Source organism: Salminus brasiliensis, chromosome 8, assembly GCF_030463535.1.
Source record: "Salminus brasiliensis chromosome 8, fSalBra1.hap2, whole genome shotgun sequence".
In the NCBI taxonomy this organism is placed as follows: Eukaryota; Metazoa; Chordata; class Actinopteri; order Characiformes; family Bryconidae; genus Salminus; species Salminus brasiliensis.
Genome location: NC_132885.1, coordinates 36797523 through 36819408, shown reverse-complemented (window position 1 = coordinate 36819408; position 21886 = coordinate 36797523). Strand labels below are relative to the sequence as shown.

At 39.7% G+C, this 21886-nt stretch overlaps 1 protein-coding gene across 1 annotated transcript in view; it reads left to right on the top strand.

Annotated features, from left to right (window-relative positions):
• Window positions 1-21886, top strand: part of dnah7 (dynein, axonemal, heavy chain 7) — a 160696-nt gene that overhangs the window by 91100 nt on the left and 47710 nt on the right. Inside the window, exons 39-47 of the mRNA XM_072686501.1 lie at window positions 369-495; window positions 785-1004; window positions 1273-2145; window positions 2980-3209; window positions 3461-3791; window positions 4467-4813; window positions 6883-7063; window positions 12217-12402; window positions 19946-20109. Of these exons, the coding sequence (XP_072542602.1) occupies window positions 369-495; window positions 785-1004; window positions 1273-2145; window positions 2980-3209; window positions 3461-3791; window positions 4467-4813; window positions 6883-7063; window positions 12217-12402; window positions 19946-20109 (2659 nt within the window). The remainder of the gene's footprint in view (window positions 1-368; window positions 496-784; window positions 1005-1272; window positions 2146-2979; window positions 3210-3460; window positions 3792-4466; window positions 4814-6882; window positions 7064-12216; window positions 12403-19945; window positions 20110-21886) is intronic.

Here is a 21886-nt window from a genome sequence, read left to right as displayed (position 1 = left end):
AGCCTGACAAAATTCTGTCCCGGTCTGACCATAGCTCAACAAAATTCTGTTCCAGTCTGACCATAACCAGACAAATATTAGTCCCAGTCTGACCGTAGCCTGACAAAATTCTATCCCAGTCTGACTGCTGAGTGACAAACTTCTCATTGCAGTGTCATTGCAGTCAAACAAACTAATGTCCCACTCTGAGTGTATTCCAGCAAAACTCTATCCAAGTCTGTAGACTGGAGCCTGACAAAGTTCTGTCCCGTTCTGGCTGTAGCCCAACACAGTTCTGTCTGTACCATGATCAATCAGCAGGGTCTCTGAAAACGTGAAAACCTGATTCTCTAATAGTCCGTGTCCTGCTGTTGCTCTGTTATGTTCAGGTGGTGGGAGGAACCCAGTGACACCTCGCTTCCTTCGTCATTTTAACACAGTGACAATTAATGAATTTGATGACAAAACTATGTGCACAATCTTCTCCAGGATCTTGAACTGGCACTTGACCATACGGTAAATGTATACAGATGCAATGTTTTTTTGTGTTCTCTCAATGCTAGTCACAACTAATAATTACTACTGTGCTTAGTTGCCATAGTTATGCAATGTGATATGTGTCGTGTGATCATATGATGAGTTCACGAGCACCAGATTAGACAAGAATAGACAGTGACTTTTTGTGGGGTAGCCAATGCTAGTAGGAATTAAGTTCACATTCTAATAGGGACTTTTTTGCATTCTGTGTTCCATTAATGCTTTAGATAATCTCCCAAAATATGCTTTTAATTGTACTTGTTTTCAGATTTCCCTTTCCAACACCATTTGCCAGCCTTACATCTCAGATTGTTGTTGCTACAATGGCAGTGTATCAGGAAGCCACTAAGAACTTGCTGCCCACCCCAGCCAAATCCCACTATCTCTTTAACCTGCGAGATTTCTCCCGTGTCATCCAAGGCGTTTGCTTATCTCGTCCAGAGACTGCAGATGACCCTAAAGCTATTAAACGGCTTTGGGTGCATGAGGTAATGCTCAGACTCAACCACAGTTCAAAAGGCTGTACAACACTGGTGTTTGGCTTGACTGCAGGCTTGTTATACAAGCAAAATTGAGTGACATTCTTAGATGCATCAGTTATGAGTCATTGTGTGTCTTTATATGGACGTTGTGATTTAGTTCAAATGTAATAGTATACCAAGCAACAGTAATACCTAACAATCAGAAGCAATAACGTGAATTTAGTAAGGGTTAAGCACTCTGAAAATTTCTGACGTGGTACCTTTATTGCATCAGGTGCAGAGGGTTTATTACGATCGTTTGGTCCACCTGTCTGACCAAACCTGGATGGTGGAATTCTTGCAGGAAGTCTGCCAATCCCACCTAAAGGAGAACTTCCACCAGCTTTTCAAGCATCTGGATTTCGACTCCGATGGCCATGTGACTGAAGACGACCTTCGCAGCCTCATGTTCTGCGACTTTCACGACCCCAAGGGTGAAGACCGCAGCTACCGTGAGGTGGGTGACCTAGACCAGCTGCGCCAGGTAGTGGAGTCCCACCTTGAGGAGTTCAACAACATCAGTAAGGCACCCATGAACCTGGTGCTCTTCCGATTCGCCATCGAGCATGTCTGCAGGATCTCCCGCGTCCTCAAGCAGCCTCGTGGCCACGCGCTCCTGGTGGGTGTTGGAGGCAGCGGCCGACAGTCCCTCACTCGTCTGGCTGCCCACATGGCAGAGGCAGAGCTCTTCCAGGTGGAGATCTCAAAAAGTTACGGCGTGGCAGAGTGGCGAGAAGATCTCAAGCTCATCCTGCGCAAATCCACGTCCGGTGACACCCATGGCGTCTTCCTCTTCACTGACACCCAGATCAAGATGGAATCCTTCTTGGAAGATGTAAGCAACCTGCTCAACACAGGGGAGGTGCCCAACCTCTTTGCTGTGGATGAAAAGCAGGAGATCTGCGAGCGCATGCGAGTCCTGGATCGCCAGCGGGAGCGGGAGAAGCAGACGGATGGAAGCCCACTGGCACTTTTTAACATGTTCCTTGAGCGCTGTCGCAGCCAGCTGCATGTGGTCTTGGCAATGAGTCCAATAGGAGACACCTTCAGAGGTCGTCTGCGACGTTTCCCTGCACTTATCAACTGCTGCACCATAGATTGGTTCCAGGTCAGAACCATATTTGTTTTTCAGAGATGCCTGTTATCCTTCTTAGTTTAAAAAAAATACACTGAATACAGGTATCCAAATCTGATCCTGTCTAGCACGTTTTTTCTAAAACACACAATCTAAACATGGTGTTTATCTGCTTGTTTAAACCTCGAGTGTTTGAGCAGTGAATGGTGGGTCAGTGACCACAGCCCTCATAAAATGAATCATTTTTCTCTGGACAGTTAGGGGTATAACCATGCACAGCTGAACAAAGGCTGTCAAAACTGCTTAACCTTAAGACTAAAAAAGGTTCAAATCCCTACATTGAATTTGGAGGCCAGGGCAGCACCTTTAGTGCTTTATCATCAGCACCCCACAAGCCTTGCTGTTTCAGAGAACCTTCAGAGGCCAAATCTGGTTCTGGCTTTGGAGATGCTCTGACCCAGTGATCTGGCCATAATGATTGGACCTTCGTCAGAGTCGCTCAGGTCTCCATTCCTATCCATTTCTTCTACATCCAACACATCCACTACAAGAAACAACTTGCCTAATTTTACTGTCTAATATATTCCAGAACCTAACATGCATAATTGTTAGGAGATAATGAACATTATTCCCATCATCTGTGAGTGGTCATAATGTTTTGCCTCAATGGTGCACACACCACACAGGGGAAAAGCGACTCCATATACACCAAGCATAACATCTTCAGGATTTTGCACATAGCTGTAGTTGATGGAAACTCACTTTTACCTGCTGGAAAGTTGCTTAACAATTATGATATGTTTGAATGGAGACCAGACTTGAGACCACTGCTGGTTTACCCCCTTCTTTGTGTTTTTTTCCATTAAGAGCTGGCCTGAGGATGCTCTGCAGGCTGTGGCATCTAGATTCTTGGAGGATATTGAGATGACGGATGACACTCGCGCCGGCTGCATCGACATGTGTCAGAGCTTCCATACCTCCACCATCAATCTCTCAGCACGCTTCCTCTCCGAGCTGCAGCGCTACAACTATGTCACACCCACCTCCTACCTGGAGCTCATCTCCACCTTTAAAGTTCTGCTGAAACGCAGGAGAGCGTAAGCTTTTCAGTCTTCAGAACTGACTGTATAATTTCTTGTTGGTTGTCTGTAGAGTGTTAGTTGTTAGAGTGTGGGTGGGTTTGATTCCTTATGTTAGTGCTAATCTACACTATCACACACACACACATTCTAATATAGCATCTTCCTTCTTACATTTGTTGTTATCTATGCAACTGATCTTTACAGCAACGATAGAAACAACAGCATTGATCAGTGACATTGATATTCTACCACCTTGTTTTTGGCAGTGAGGTGATGAAGCTGAAGCAACGCTACGAGGTGGGCCTGGAGAAACTGCAGTCAGCCTCTGCCCAGGTAGCCACCATGCAGGTGGAGCTGGAGGCCCTTCAGCCTCAGCTCCGTGTGGCTAGCAAAGAGGTGGATGAGATGATGGTGGTGATCGAGCATGAGTCCGTTGAGGTGGCCAAGACGGAAACAGTGGTGCGGGGGGATGAAGCAGTGGCCAACGAGCAGGCCATGGCTGCCAAGGCCATCAAAGATGAATGTGATGCAGACCTGGCTGTAGCACTCCCCATCCTGGAGTCAGCTCTGGCTGCGCTCAATACACTTACCCCACAGGTAAAGAAACACACACTTGTACGCTTAAATAGACTGATTATTAGATGTTTTGGGGCCATCTAGCTTTTCAAAATGTTTTTTTTTTAATTAATGAGCATTTCCTTGTTAGTTTAACTTAACATATCAACCACATTCAACCAATATCAGCTTATAGAACTGGAGCTTCTGTGTTTCTATCACCCTATGTAAAAGATGCACAAAGCTTCCTTTATTGTTGGTTGCACTGTGTTTCTTTTTCAGTAACAATACAATACCACTGATAAATATATAGGGGGGTGCGACGGGATTCATAGATTGAGAGGAGGTGGTAGTGCAGTGAATGTTTTGTTTAATGTGTGGAAAACGGGTTGCAAGGCAGATGTTATTGTCTGGAAAAAGGAGTAATTGAATTTGGGCATTCCAAAGGCCAAAAGGTGAAGAAAGCAGCTTAATTTGCAGGTGTATTGAAGCATACAGTCATATGGGTCTACCGGCAGTGGCAAAAATCTACAGGAAATAGGCCACACCCAAATGCACTCTTTTTTGCCAATCATAAAATCTGCTTTGCAACCTACTTCCAGCATATAACATGAGTTCATTAACATGGTAACATAGAAATGTACATTTAACATTTAACATTACCACAGTTCAGCATATAAAAAGCACTGATTGTTACAATATGGTCCCCTTTTGTAGGACATCACAGTGGTAAAGTCCATGAAGAGTCCTCCAGCTGGAGTCAAACTAGTGATGGAGGCCATCTGCATCCTAAAGGGCATCAAACCAGACCGGATTCCTGATCCATCTGGTTCTAGCAAAAAGGTGGAGGACTTCTGGGGCCCAGCCAAGAAGCTTTTGGGAGACATGAAGTTTCTGCAGAGTCTACATGAATACAACAAAGACAACATCCCTCCGGCCTACATGGCCATCATCCGCAACAAATACATCACCAATCCTGACTTTGTGCCTGAGAAGATTCGAACAGCCTCTACTGCTGCTGAGGGCCTCTGCAAATGGGTCTGCGCAATGGACTCCTATGACAAGTGAGTTTAAGAGAGTCAAGACATGTGAAGCGTTTGTACACTTAGTGAACAGTTATATCATTGTATCCTAAGTTTAACTCACTGTAAAGGAAATGCAAATGTAAAAGCTATTCAAGGCAGTATATAACTATATAAATACTCCTCTGACATTGTCCCAACAATCAGCATACATGGGCTTCTCTAAGCAGCTGCTTAACACTCTGAAAATAACAATAACTGATGCCCTCAAGCAGGCGAAGGCTAAAAGACAACAAAGCATTTTCAGATAGTCGTTTCCGTATTTAGTAATGCAATTAAGAAAAAAAGACAAGCAAACTTATTGTGGGATTGCTACAAAGGCAAATTCAAATCCAAAATTCCTGTAAAACTGCAAAACAAACTTGAGTGGTGGTGCACTATTCTATTGTTCAGCAACTCCTATACAAATATAATCTTTATGAAAGATTATGAAAGAAGGAAAAATCACCTCACCACAAAATTTTGCATCAGAAATCTTGAAAGTAACATCTAAAGTTGTAAGCCTTTTACAAACAAGTCCTGTGAGTTCATGAAGTTAAAATTTTGGTCATAATGGGCAAAAGTATAATTGAAAAAGGGGTCCAGAATTTCATGAAAAGAACACTTTAACTGATTAACAGGTGGATTGATCATTCTTTGGGCTTGCGTTGTATTTTATTGCAGTAAAAAAAAAATTACTGTTACTTTAAACTTGGCTAGATGAGTTAAAGTTTAAAATTAGGCAGACTGATACAGATATTTGATTGGGGTACTGAGTGGCACTCCTAGAATGCCTCTCAGTCAACCGCATTGCGAGGTCTGATTTAACTGTGGGATAATATTCCATATTTTAGAACAACAGTAAAGATATTAAACTATGACATAACACATATGGAACTACTTCAATTAGAACTATTGGACTTTTACCAAACAGAGCTATTTAGTATCTAAAAAATGATATTTATGATGACTGCAGTCTCAGAATTATTCAACCTCTTCATGGCGAGCGCCTTTAGTAACTAGTAGAGCATTCTTTTGTTGTCATTGCCAAACACGAATGTCTGGCAGTGTTCCTGAAGAATCTTAAGGGTGTGCTGCAACCACCTTCTACAAATCCCATCAAAGATTTTCTGTGGGGATCAAGTCAGGCAACTATGACAGCCACTTAGGAAACATTAAGAAACATTCTTCTGAAATCAAGCTTTGGTGAACCTTGAGGTATGTTTGGGATCATTGTCCTGTTGGAAGGTCCAATAATGCCTGAGCTTCAGCTTCCTCACAGAAGGCTTGATGCTTTCTCCTAGGATTTCCTGATTTTTTATTGAACCCATCTAGCCCTCCCACGCTGCAAGTTTTCCAGTCCCAAAGAAAGCAAAGCAGCCCCAGAGCATCACTGAGCCACTGTCCTGTAGGGTGTTCTTTTCAGTGTATGCCTCATTCTTCCTCCTCCTAACATACCACTGATCCATAGGCCTGAACCAATTTCCTTCACTGCTCCACAGAACAGAATCCCACAACCTCTGTGGCTTATTTAGAGTGTTTGAGCAATGTAGAACATGCTATCAAATGTCACAGTAACAAACCCCAGTCAACCAGTCCAGGTATTTGAAGTGACGCATTTCAAGAATACTTGGTGCAACTAATGAAGCCCTTGATTTGCTACCCGATTAGAGGGATTCTGTCCCAAAGGTATATAATATTTAAGTAATAAAATTAAATCTAAGACTGCAGTGGTTATTGAAAGTGGCATTTTGTGTTGAATTTAGAGAAAGCACTTAGTTGTGTTGCATTAGTTGTGTTGGGCTATTTAAATTGTTCTGGTTTGACTTTAATGCAACAGCTGAAAGTTTGTCAATTTTGCTAATAAATCTGAATTGCAATGGGGGGTTAATCATTTTAATAAGCCTAAAATGTATAAATACAAAGTAAACTTTGTAAAATACCATGCATTGTATAAATACAATACACTTTGTTGAATCATGGCGCATTCAACAGAGCCAGCAAGGTCTTGTAAAGAGGGTGAACATTCCCCTTTGTGTGTGTTTACCTCTCTCTCACTCCCTCACTATCAGGGTTGCTAAAATAGTGGCCCCCAAGAAAGAGAAACTGGCTCAGGCGGAGGGAGAGCTGAAGGTGGCTATGGACAGCCTCCAGAAGAAGCAGGCTGCTTTGAAGGAAGTCCAGGAGAAACTTGCCAAGCTACAGGAGACCCTGGAGGCAAACAAGAACAAAAAGGCGGACCTGGAGAATCAGGTCAGTGGGCGCATCGTTCAAACGTTGCTATTCAGATTGAGGGGGGAATTCTGGGGTGCAGATGAGGAAACAAGTAAAATGAAAGAGCCACAGTTTTGGTCCAAATTCTTCTGCTGCGCTAACAAAAGCAATGCATTGAATTTACTTGGGTACATCATTTCCACATAAACAGAATATATTATGTCAGCATATTTTTTCGGTTAAAGTAAGTAAGCTGAAAGACAACATGCCGCTGATGCAATAAACTTTGTGGATGTGGATGATTTGTGAAGATTTGCTCTTTAAGTTGGGAAGATTTCAGTCGGACCCAAGTGTGAAATTGAACATTTGTAATTTTTTGTCAATTAAACTCTCAATAAAAGTTTTGTTTACTTCTTAACATTTCATGTTAGCCTTCGTAGCACTTGTTACAAAATGCGCAAGGCAGTTTTATTTTTCTCTAGGTCACATTCCAGTGCATTTTCATTTATTTTTGTTATTTAAAATATTACCAAATTCATCTGAGTGTAAAATGAAACTTCTCAGAACTATGCCAATTTGTCTTTGTATGAGGACCAGTGCCACCCCCTAAACCACACTAGAGGTCTCTGTACAGGCATGAAAGTGAAGTCTAAGAAGGAAAGAATGATAAGAAAGAGAGAAACGCATAGGGAGAAGGCAGGAGAAAAATGAGGGAAAATAAATCAAATGGAGCTGAAACCTGATATTTTGTCTGATCCTATCGGGCCTTGGTCAGGTAGCAGAGCTTTACACCACACACACAACCAAAATAACTTTTACTTTTTCCACCAATCACAACTAAATTTGGCTCCATACCTCCACTTAAGTAAGTCTTTAATTTAGCAAACTTGTTTGTTTTAACAAGACCCTGGAACAATTGCTCTGTTGTGCAGTGCAGTAGAACAAGTAAGAATACTGCCATTCAAATCTGGCAGACAAAATAAGCTGACCAGGGCCTCGTAAGATGTCCATCTCCGTCAAGTCAAGCCAAAATGTATTTGGACAGCACTTTTGGCAACTGCCATGTCACCAAGCTGCTTTACAGAGATCTGGATCCATAGCCCTAGTGACCAAACCAAGGGCGACAGTGGCATTAACCTCAGAGTGAGGGTTCCACCCAAGGTTTCTAAGTCTCAAAAGTATAACCTCTGGGTGATCACACACAGTGAGACACAGTTAACCCAGAACAGTTAAATAATTAAATGAAAATAATAAGTGATAAAGTTAGACAATTAAAAGATGGTGGAAGTACACCTTAAACGTCATGGTAACCATAACCTCTACAAAAGAGTTTTAGTCTAGGCAGGAGGGGAAGCTGGCCCTTGGAGTATACAAAAAAGGGAAACTATAGGCTATTTAGTAAAATCAGTATGTGGTGTTATCTGAAGTTTAAAAGGGCCATGCAGATCTACACTATGACACGAGGATCGCTGGTTCAATCCTGGGTCATGCTGCCAGCAGCCAGAGCACAAGAGAGTGCAATTGGCCTTGCTCTCTCTGGGTGGGTGGCTGGCTCGTTCCCTCCCTGCATCATATCAGTGTGAGGCTGGGTACCTGAGGCAACCAGCTGAGGGGCGGTTGGGTTTCCCCTTGATATCATGGACGTCTATATCTCCTTAAGTCATTTAATATGAACCAAAGACATCTAAATGGACCAAACACTGAATGAACCATCATCTCATTTCCACACACCTGCTAATATATGAAGTTTCAGATGGTTCTTTAGCTCTGAATTTCATTCTGCTATGTGCCCAGGTTTTTTAACAGTTTAACAGTTTATAAAAACAGCAATCCACTTGAGGGTACGTGTTACTATCGTTTTACCCTGATTCATGTTGTGAGAAAACCATGGTAACACATGGCCACTTGTGGCTTATTAATTAGTCTAGAATCTCACAAGACCTAGAGCAAACCCACAAGGTTGGTTAGTCCAGAGCACAGTTCAGAAAGTTTGTTGGATCGCAGTGACTGTCGGCAAATGAGAGCAGTGCATAAACTAACGTGATGTAAAATGTAATGTAACACTTGGATAATTGGATATTTGCAAAGATGTTTTGTAGGTACAATACATTTCTTTTAACTTGCATTAACCTAAATATCTAATCCCCACCCTAAGCTTAATTTTAACCCACAACCTAAACCTCACTCTGGCCCTAAACCTAACCCAAACCTTGTTGATAATCAATTAAATGTCACCAGATAGTTTGTTAATCTATAAATTTGCAGATAACCTATAAAGGGCTAAAGTGTCCTACAATTTACAGTAAAATACCATCATCTGTGGATGCCAGAACTATTTTAGTTAGTACATTACTGTGAAACAATTTAAACTTCATGAACAAAAATAAACTTTAATCTTACTATTTATTTAAGTTCTCTGTTCAATCGGATTGAGATCTATTGGAGATCTAGTCTAGAGAAGGCCACTGGTGAACACTGCCACCGCCATAGTGTATTAGCTGCAAACATTTAAATAAACACCTTTAAATACGGCTTCTCTGGATGTTCTTTTTCCATTTTTCTGACTTTTTCTTTTGACTGTATGTTGTTTATGTTCCACACTGTTTGCAAAGCCTACCAGGTCCGCCTTGGTTATTAGCATCACTGATTGCATAATCACCATTCTTCCTGTTTGGCATTTCTCTTTTGCAGCTGCGCAGGTTGTTTTCCAACATTGTGCGGTGTGTGGTGCTTCTTTTTCCCCCTCTATGGTCTACAGAGACAAAAGACAACAAATGTCACATAGGTTCAGTTGGCAATCACCTGTTCCCATTTGGCGCGTTTGTGAGCGCTATTTAATTGACGACAGATTCCGCCCTTTCAGCGGTCTCCGCTTTTTGTGTCTGAGCTTTGTTTACAATCCTTTCTTTCGGAGATGTTTAGTTCGTATTTTGGTCTTCAAAAGATTCAAAGCCCCCTTCCCCCACACTTTCTTACGTTTTGTCTTCTTTCTTCTTTGTGTTTACTTTCCTTCAGTGCGTCTCGCCGCTCAGGCTTTGAAGTCGGAAAACTGAAGCTCTTGTTTCGTACCCACCCTCTGCGTATACGCACACGCTCCCAACACACACAGTGTTCTCATTTGTCTACGGAGGCTGGCTGTCAGGTGTTTGGGTAACCACCACCAGGGCCTTCTGTCTTTTTCTGCCCTATTTCACTGCCTTTCATGTTACCTTTTTTTCCCCAACCTCCTGTTCCCCTCGTCTCTCATCTCGACGTGTTTATTTTTTCAGGTTGTCTGTTTTTCCCTCTTCAAATGGGGAAAATTGTTTATGCCATGCTCTCCCAAGCATGTCGAACATCCAGGCACTCGCATGCACTGGGACAAACTCGGAAACTTCCCCCAGACTGCTACCTTTTGAATGTTCTTTTGCAAGGTTGGAGGGGGCAGCGTTTACGCTATTATTCAGCTCCCTCTTCTCCATTTAAAGTGTTTTAACTTCTTTTGATCTGCAGGGGGAAAATGCTTCAGCATAATAGGAAGGATTTGGTAACAGCTCACTTTGCTCAATGCATCACAGCATTGAGCAATTGTCCTAATTGTAAAAACAATTACCCCATGAATACCTTTAGTCTTTTTCAACATATTTGAACACATAGAAACACTTGCTGTCAAAAAAAACATCAGGGCAAGACCCATCCAGGGGATGTTGAAAAGACGACATTGCATATGTTTAAAAGCAAAAGTTGTTGATACCCACAATGAAGGGGAACGCTATAATATAATTAGAGGATAGCCAATTGTTTTCAGCTTGCGCTTCTTAAAGTGTGGATTGTTATTAATAAGTGGCAGTTCAGGAGACCTGTGGAGATCAGAACTGTGGAGATCTGAAAGAGAGAATTGCTCAAATTATGGTAAGGCAGGCAAATCAAAACCACCACATGAACTGAGAACCAGCATGCAAGCTTAGCTGAGTAAAGAGGGTGGTGCACCTTTCTACTATGCAGAGTTGCTTGCACAAACAATCTTCGCTGGGAGATTTACCTTCTTTTTAATTGGTACAGGTATAAGTGAGTTTTGGGGCTGTTTTTAAATATATATGTTTTGTCTATTAGAGTGGGCTACTAGTGAAGACAAAGTCAGCTTTTGAGCTGCACAGGTTTAACAGTTTAACAGTTTGCAATTGCAAAGACAGCAATCCATTGAGCGTACGTGTTACTATCGTTTTACCCTGATTCATGTTGTGGGAAAACCATGGTAACAATTGTGACTTATTCTTCGCTGGGAGATTTACCTTCTTTTAAATTGGTACTACACACACACATATATATATATACACAATGAAAATATTTTAACAGTAATCAAACCATATTAGATTTTTGGGGACGATCTAGTTAGATTATATTTAAGTGAAAAACGCTGTGTTTGTGGCCACTCTCTAAAGTTGCTAACAATTCTGCCAAAATACTCAAGATAGACATATTTGAATAACACATCTTACTAATTAACTTGACAACAGCAGTGTAAAAACAATACTTCACACTAAACAGCTAAACATACCAAAAACTGCAAAATGGACACTCACTAACCTACAATTGCAAATAGGATGCCCTGTGTGTATCCAAATTACAAAACAATAATGGTCTGTGGTTTTGTTTTACATAACTGAAAAAGGATGTAAACAAAGGATTACCCAATCAGGCTCTTTTCTGTGGTATCTACTTAGATGCAGCCCAGCAAGCTCTCCTATTAGTTATGCCCCCAGGAGCCCCAAATTAACTACCAATACAATTAGGAAGTGACAGGGAAATCAACAAGTACCTTTCTAATTTCCGAGGGTGGGACCAATTTTGTGAATACAAGTGATGGCCAAGAAATTAATATTATTGTAAAACTTTCTTATTTTTCTCATTAACGGTTACTATCTGTTAATGCATGTCAGTAAAGACAATAAGAGGGGAAAGTGCCTATTGTTACCACACCTGTGTGATGTTTTAGAATAACATGCTAATTGTAGATGCTGAAACACAGTGGATCCATTGTAGAAGTTTAAAAGCAGACATAATGGCTTGTGTTTGATCACTAAAAAAGGGAACAGAACTTGCTTGACATGGTCTCCCAGACTGCTCTGAAGGCCTAGAAGGCTGTTATTTAGGTGTTTTTATCCATCATAGAATCGTACACAAAAAACTTTTGTATAAACTCTTGTTTCTAGGTGGAGTTGTGCAGTAAGAAGCTGGATCGGGCGGAGCAGCTGATTGGTGGTCTAGGGGGAGAGAAAACACGCTGGAGTGAAACTGCGCTGAACCTGGGCGAGCTCTACAACAACCTGACTGGAGATATCCTCATATCAGCTGCTATAGTGGCCTACCTAGGGGCTTTCACATCTAGTTACAGACAGGTGCACACAAACCCACACAGGCTTCCATGTGGATAATTATTGTTGCTATAGTAGCCTATGTAGAAATATTCATCCCTTTTTAGTGATGTTACATTAACACACCATCCTCATTTGATTATTGTAAAGGGGAATTTCCCCCATACAGTAATCTGCATAAATCGAAACTTTCTGCATAATTTACATTAATATAACATCAACACACACACAAAGTATTCAGCCCGCCTTGATGTTTAATGTTATGTTTAACTGTAAGGAATAGCAGTTATGTTCCTGCATGTAAAGGTGGGGGATGATTGGAAATCCATAAAATGAGTCATTTTCCATTCACATGTTTATACTGATTAAACCCAACAGACAAAAGTTTCATCCTCCAAAAATAATCCAAACTATTTTCCTGTATTTTAAAACAGATCAATTTGACCCTCCACATAACAGGAGGGTTAAGAATGGAAGGGTGAGATGCATCACTCTAAAGAAACATAGAGTCAGGATTGTTCACAGTGGTGGTGAATGCAATCAGACGTCCAAAGTGATAATACTTCTAAAGATAGAAGATTTTTGTATAAAATGTCTATGGATATATTGGCTGATCCACCATCACTGGTTCACTGGTGGGTTTGGATAGTTAATATAAAATTGCTATATTATCAGCACCACTGTAAAGAAAAACAGGTTTGTACGTTTTTTACACAATGAATCATTGTATTATTGAACGGTTGACTGAACGATTTTATTAAGGACTGTAATATGTGAAAGTTTTGAAAATAATATTATCCACTGAATCAGTGGATCCTGGTCCTGGAGGATTGGATTTCCACACAGTTTGTGCTCAGGCACACTCATTAGCTAATTACCAAGTTTTTCTGTTGTGCTAGAGCAGATGAATCACCAAACTGTGCTGGACTCCCGCCCCCTGTTCCCCAACCCTGAGTAAGATTATTGATTTTGTCTTGATTATGTAAATCCACTGCCAGAGCAGAAATGGGCTAATTATTCTTCTGTTCATCTGTATTTACACACATAAGTACATATACCTGAAGGGGGCACATTCCTTAGGGCATTTCACCTCTAGTTACTGTTCACTGTATATACACATACATGTGCAGAAGGGACTAACCATGCTTGAAGTGTTTTTTTCTTTGGGTTTCTGAGTGGCTCAGCAGTGTAATGTTGCATAATAGTGCTCCACGGGTCACAAGTTCAAATCCTGAGCCATGGCACTTTTGCCATCAGTGTCCAGAGTCCGAGAGAGCACAACTGCCTGTGCTCTCCCCTCATCACTCTAAAATCAAAACCGGCGCATATCAGTTTTCAGAGGCGCTGGCTGGCTTCACATGTATTGGAGGAGAAATGCTTAAGTCCTTACCCTCCTGGTGTCGGGGGTATTGCTAGTGCTAGTGGGCGCTCCATATGGGTGGCAACCAAATTGGGACATTATTTATAAAATGCATTTTTAGTCAAAAACTTATTTTAAAACTGCGATAAAACCTGAACCCCATAACCACTTATGTGTAATAATATTCTGTGATGTAGCTTTGAGCAGTATTACATTTTTCAGACATCTGGTTCCATTCACCACCACTGTGATCATTTTTTTCTCTGTATTGTCTGGTCTGCACTACAGGATTTAAAAAAAAATTAACCAATATTGAAAACGTGAGACCCACACATAATGACATTTTTCATAACTTTTTCAGTACTTGATCACCATTAGTCATCAAGGTGCCCACACTACATGATCTGCCCTGTATTCAACATCACACATTTTCAACATTACACAGAAAAATCCAAGAGGAAGAAAGTAATGTAGGCACCTTGTACATTTGTGGATTTAAAAGCTGTTAATATGGGCAGTAAGAATTAATTTGCTCAAAAAAATGCTTATATTTTTATTTAAAAAAATGTAATAGTTTTTGTGCACATCGAAGTGTGAACTTAACCTTAGAGAACTTCTCCTCAATGAAGCTCAGTGTTATATTTAGTGTATCTTCTTATTTGCATTTGTTAAAATGGATGAAAGAGAGAGCACTAGTGGTAGGTTTGAAGACAGCTACAGTTTGCTGGAAAGTTGGGATAGCTGGGAACGCTTTAAAATTAGACAAGTAGATAAAGGGAACCAAATCAAGCAAATAAAACAAAAATATTAGACTTGGTCATTTTGTTATTGAGGAAAATGGTCCATTATTTTTATATCTGTGTGTGGCAAAATCCATCCCACACTACAGGACAGTCTGAAATATAAAACCTATTCAAGATCGGGATGGCTGCCCTGGGAGAAGAGGGCTTAAGATTGAGTTATTGACACTATAGGATAATCTGGGAAAATCATTTATCATTTAAGATCAAGCCTCAGAATTAGCCCGATTATCCTGGAGTGTGGGTCAGGCATAAGTTTCACACCAAATCACTAAAAGTCTTTGTGAACGTCTTAAACAAATTTATTAATGAAATCAGTGCATTTTGACAAAGTGACTATATGAGTCAGCTATGTTATGCTTCAAAAGCTCAAGAAAGTCATGAATTTCATGGGTCGTAATTTGTCTTATTGGCTCTGGCACGTCCTACCAACTGTTCCTTATGATATTTCTGCTTGAGCCAAACGTTATTCCACACAGCTCTCCAGAAATGTGCAAATGAGCCACTTATTTGGCGTCATGGTCAACTCGTGCCATCCAGTTTCTGCAATATTAAAGCCAATTATTTTACATCTAATTTCGTGTCAGACGAGAAGCCCTGAGGTTCCAATTAAATCCAAACACTTTGCCAAGCTCACCCATATTCAAAGAAAGTTCTCAAGTACTAAAGTGGCAAAGTCTGTTTCTGCATTAGGAAAAAGTGCACTGCTTGGTAAACATCTTATAGTTGTTTTGATCAGTGGCTCTGACCTGCTGCGAATTAGCAAGTGGGGAAATGAATCACATCCCAGCCCTCACACACATATGCAGTCTTATGCAAGAGGTTGGGCATCCTGGTTAAAGTTCATGTAAAATAAAGTTCACATCCTCACAACAGCACACTTTTAATTACTGTTAAGTTTAACATATTAGCAAAAACATTTTAAGCAAAATGCATTCAAATGTGTTGGTGTAATTAAAAGGAATTGTGTCTAACATAGGAAGGAAATTGCTAGATTTATGGTTGTTTCCTTTGGAGGATCTGTAGAGGACTTACTTACACTCTTGTATTTAACCAAGGGTGCCTAAACTTTGTATAAGACTTTGTATAAGACTACCCAAACACACAACCTAAACACTGGATGATAAAACTAACAGTAGTATTATACTGTATGATGTACTGCATCATCCTATAGCATGTACATGCACTTATTCCATAGTTTAGGATCACAAATCAGTAATCCAGTGTCTTTTTTAGGGTGGCACTATGGGATAAACTAGTTAAGAAAAACACAAAAACACAATGCAATAATTTAACATAACAAAATAAACTTCTTAGCCTTTAATAAAAGAGTGTAAAAATATTTAGTTAATTAAAGTCATTTTGGGGCATTTCTATCAGTCCATTTATTACATATTTCACATTTTGACATATACTTATCAAAAAGTAAAAAACAATAGGAAATGAAGAGACACAATAAGAATAAAATGCTTAAAATTTAACGAAGCCTCAAGGAATACTAATGAAGCTAAAATTAAACATTTTAACCTCTTAAAGATCTCCCAGAACCTCTTTATCTCCCAGAATGCACCCTTTTAATAGAATTCTACAAAATTAGATTCTACAAAGTTAGAATGTCAATTTTGACAACACTCAAAAAGTTGAGTTTACCACACAATTTTTTTGTTCATTTTAATTCTTAATATAAACTTAAGATAAATACACCTGTTTAAGTATTATAGGATTCCTAACAGAAAAAAAAATTAAAAATGAAAAGTATTAAATTAATTAATTCATAGGCTAATGTTAGCTCAAAAATTCTATTTATTCTGCAGTTTTTACTTGAAATAAAACACATATTCTATCTTAATTATTAATATATACAATTTTATGGATGTTTTACTTCCACAGAGTTAGTTGTCAGTCAATTGTGCCTTTGCCTGATGAGAAGCAGTGTTACCACCTCTGCTGTAAAGGGCTTCTTTAGATGCTTCTGTGGTTTCAAAAACGGCCCATTGGCTTGGTTGTTATTATGACAAAGTGACCAAACTAGTGCTATCCGAAAACTACCCAGCACGGTGGAAATGACCCAACAGTGTGACCTTACAGGCTCAAGACAGAATTTCTAAAGTGAAATGTGTAATTTTTCAAGTTAAAGCTACATTTATGTAAAATGTCCCCAACCAAATGCACACAAATATAAACAAATATACCCAATTATCTGTTGCTGTTTTATTAGGGCTCCATTGGACCATGTATTACTGTAGTATTATATGTTCCTGTCATTATTATTACTTGTTTTCCACACAAAGAGTAAAACAGAATGTACATACACACACACACACACACACAAACAAAATGCATCCACATGTTTGTTTGTCAGTCGAAAAATCATGAGTGGGACACCTCGCTGTCTGCTTCTTCATTTCATTTCCTTCTCTGCGCTTTTTTCTTTTTTTGACGTGACCACAACGGAGCAGACCCCACGTTTCTAAATATTTAACCTAATCGTTTTTTATGAGCCACACGCGGAGCAATATTAAAATGCCTTTGCACTCCCTCCGCTGATATTATTGGCATGCACGCCTCCAGTTGTCTATTTTTATCAGCCAACCGCCATGAAAAATGAATGAACCCAGGGAAAATATTTGGGACCATGCTGGGAGATAATGTTGCGAACTTGAAGCGGTGGTTCTGAGGAGACGCGAGTGTTTCAACTTCATCATTTTCTCCACTGAGAAAGCAATATCTTTTACTGCAGAGGGTCCTTCTGTAATAGCCACCACAGAGGCTCCTGGAATGCAGTGTACCATTCATGTGTGTACAAAGCCGTTATTTTATACAGCACAAAAAGAAAGCCATCTAAACATCCCAATTTGATGGTATAGTGAAGTAGAAGCAGTTGTGCAGAGGTCACAGCATCTGCTTTTACTGTGATATTGCTGAAGTATCCCATGCAGTGTCTGTCAAAAGTCTGTGGACATCTAACTTTTCAAGCAGTTTTGAAGATCATATACAATGCAGGAGTTTTGGTCAAAATATCTGTTTCTGTGAAGAGCAAAGCAAGTGAAAGATACCCGAGAGGTAATCTTTACCTCTAGCAGTGAGTTGTTCACTGTTCCACTGGCTACAACATAAACCCATTCTTAACAGTTGGAGAGATGTTCTTTTCATGAAATTCCTTTGATCATTTGTGGGTACTTTACTTGGATTCGCCTGACAACTCCAAGCTGAATGTAAATGATTGTCTGTTGAATGTAACCCTGCGCCTAAAATTAAAAAAATCCTTTTGGGGTTACGATTTAGGGTTAATTTACGGGTAAGGTTAAGGTTCAGGTTAGGGTTAGATGCATGTAATACATATTCAGTTGAAGGTTAGTTGAAAGTCAAATGAGCATCTTTGAGGCATCTATAATGGAACATCCAAGTAAAGTAATACACAATTTTTTTGTTGAGGACACAGTGCAATGGTTTCATCTGACGACTTTCCATGAAGGTCATGCAGTTAGGTTTATTAGCAAATTAGGTTTATTAGCAAAACTTTGTCTATTTGCAATAAACCAATCAAACAAGACCAATTTAAAAGCTCAATACAACTAATATAACAAGCGCTTTCTCCAAATCCAACACAGAATGCAGCTTTTAATGACTACTGCACTCTTAGAGTTATTCAGCCCCCTGAATAGAATCCATCTTGGGTTAATTGAGGGCTTCATTAGATGATTGAAATAAAACCTAGACTGGCTAGAAGTTTGTTGAGTGTGACCTTTGATTGCATGTTAGAAATATGGCTAGATCAAGAGAGTTCAGAGAGATCAGTGTCATGCACAAACAAGGAAAAGGTAACAAGAGATTGCAAAGGCACTGAATGTTTCTGGAGACACAGTTGGAAGCATTGTTTGCACATTGAGAGAACTATGTCTGACTATGCTACCTGGACATAGCAGGATAAGGAAGCTAACACTACCTGCCACCAGATTCCTAAAGAGACAGATGTTCAAAAACCCTCAAGTGACTACAAAAAACCTACAGCAAGATTTGGTGGCAGCAGGCACTGAGAATTTAGTTTGTCCAAGTGCTCTTTTTCAAGGTCTTCATGCTTGTACACCTCTACTGACCCAAAAGCAAAGGAAAAGCCGTCTCCAATCTGCTCAAAACCATATAAAAAGCCACAGAGGTTTTGGGATTTTGTTCTGTGGAGCAGTGAAGCGAATGTTAAAACATTTTGGAATCAGTGGTACGTTTGGAAGGCGAAGAATAAAGCATGCACTGAAAAAAGCACCTTGCCTGGTGTGTCTGTGTTGCTCTGGGGCTGATTTGCTGATTTGATCAGCATGTGTACGGCAAGATGGAGTCAATCAAGTATCAGAAAACTACATGCCTTCCGTGAGGAAGTTGAAGCTTGGGCATTATAGGACCTTCCAATTAGACAATGATGCCAAGTGTGCCTTAAAGTCCACCAAGGCTTGAGTTTCAGAAGGTCTGGAAAATTCTGGACTGGCTTCAACCCCACAGAAAACCTTTGGTGGGATTTAAAGAAGCTGGTTGCAGAACATAAACCTAAAAATATTAGTAAACTGAAGGCCACTGCTCAACAGGAATGGGCTAAGATTCCTCAGGAACGCTGCCAGAAGTTGGTGTCTAGCTATGCCATCACATTTACAGCAGGTCATAACAGCAGAAGGGTGCTTTAAGTACTAAGACACTAGTCATGAAAGGGTTGAATAATTCGGAGACTGCAGTCATCATTAAAAGTGGCATTTTGTGCTGCACTTGGAGAAAGCAATTGCTATATTAGTTTGTTGAACTATTGAAATTGGTCTTGTTTGATTGACCTAAAACTTCTTTTGCTATCTACTTCTCCATATATTCACGCCTTCTCACGCTTTGTGAGCATCAGTTATTTTAATATTCAGAGTGCTAGACAGCTTCATAGAGAAGCCCAAGACTACTGATTATTGGGACAAGGTGTAAGGGGTTCAGAATATTTATAAAGCTGAAAATTGTAATAAAATAAATAATACACTAATCTTGCTTAAAACATTGAAAAGTTAAAGCTTTAACTTTATGCCTTCAGGAGATCAGTTTATCTTCTATTCACTATTAACTATTCACCGTAAATACCAGGGGTGCCTAAACATTTGCATGCCACTGTACATGTTGTTAAAGGTTATTTGATTAGTAGTTATGTTTTATGTGTATCTTAAGGTTAAAGGTTAATGTTAACTGCTCTGTATGCCTTGATAAAAGTTACTTGGATTCCTAAGTCAATTTAGACCAACATTTCTGATTGTATTGCAGTACTTCTGATTGGCCAATATATACCATTGTAGTACTCAATATTTTGAGTGTTCAACTAACAACAGATCATATTCTGTACTGTATGTGGTGTAAATCTGCTTTATCTATATTTGTGCGGTGACCGCAGATTGCTAGAGATGAGTGGATTGAGCTGTGTAAGGCCAGGACGATCCCCTGCTCTAAGAATGTGTCTTTGATGCACTCTCTGGGAGAGCCTGTGAAGATCCGAAGCTGGACTATTGCGGGGCTTCCTTCAGACAGCTTCTCCATAGACAATGCCATCATCATCTCGTAAGTGCTTCTGCCTCAAGATCTAAAACGTCTAGTGTTTGCAAAATTAGTCTTGACGTAGACACAAGCATTGCAGTAATGACATGCATGACAGCAGAACAAACTGTGGCATAAGCTGACTAATTTCTTTGGGATCTGTACAGTACTTCTAGATCTCTTCTTCTCCCAGTAGTTGGGGTCTTTCTCTTTTGGCCATTTGTGTTTATTCTAGTGTCATAAATCTTCAATCTTCATCACACTGTACAGAAAGCCTGAAAATGTTGGAAAAGCAACTCTGACCTGGATCACATGTTTAAACTGGGCAAAGCTTAGCTTGACCGAGAGACACAATCATAGCTTAGTTGGATTGTTAGTCTTTGTATGCAGATGTGGTTATTGTGACAGTGTTGCCCTATGAAATTTTTAGATTAGATTGTGAATCTGGTAGTTGTTCTGTACATTTTGTCATCAAAATGTTATGATGCAGGAAGCAATGGAAAATTCTACAATGAATTTTTTTAATTTTTCTTTTCCTGTAAAGTTGCCATTTTGATGATACTTTTGAAGTTTTAATGACTTTGTACAGCAATACTGACTAAAATTAGGTGCAGCGTCTCTCTCCATATATATATAATGCAATACAACTTGTGCTGAATGCAGAGACATGTGACCATTTCTGACTCTTTCTGACACTGGGCCCTCTGGTTTGTTATATAGGTGTGTATTATGAAGCAATAATTCAACTGGTAGGCTGAAAAGGTTATTATACACTCCTATAATCAAGTAGTACCCCCACCAGTTTGCACAGATGTCCCTGTAGTTACTGAATAATACACCTTAGTGTGTAATAAGCATTGGACTGTTAAGGGGTTAATACATGCAGAAACGCCATTTGAAATCATATGATTTGTGAAGAATTTCCTATATTTCAATTTTTTTTCTTCAGTGTCTTTCTAATGATAGGTGAGACAATGTTAATTTGTGTAAATAATCATTGTTAGCAACCAAAGGCACCGGCTAATATTTAGTATTTATAAAAAAAATGGATTGACATAATCACTATGAGAGATTACATTACATTACATTACATTACATGTGGCAGTCTGTGGGGCCCAAGCAGTGAGGCCTGTAGAGCACAAATAATGTAAAGCACAAATACTGGGTTTTATTTATAATAGATTTAGAAAATAATTTCCATAGTTGTTGAACTTATTGAATTGATAATTCCACAGCAATTACCGCTGTCTTAGAACATAAAATAATTTTTACATTGAAAGTTTTCTCCTTGGAACATTGCCACTGGTTATCTGATAGATCATTTTGATGGTTTGGTTATTTGATTTGATGGTTATTTGATGAATGTTTTGTGCCACTTGATTTGAAACTTGCTGGGGTGGGCGCGAGTTAGCGCTCGATTTGAAACATGCTTTGATGTTCTGATTAGTCAGAGATAGCTGAGCCAGTGATTCATTTATCATGTCAAGGAGAATGATCTAGCAAGGCCTGCTGAATGAGCGATGAGGAGGGTAGGGATAATAAAAGTATATGAATGGATTAGACATTTACAAAGCAGAATGTGGAAAAGAATAACCAGGTCTGGTAGCCCTAGCTTAGATGAGTAGAAAGGTTTAAAGAATTTGACATAAAGAATGAAAAAGAAGTGGTGATTAGCATGAAATTGTGTAGCACACATTTGGCACAGGAAGAAGCTATGTAGCAATTAGGCAAGTTCCTCATTTTGTGAAATATCTCGGGTTAAGATGGATGAAAAGCAGAAGTAGGAGTGGCCTAAGAGCGG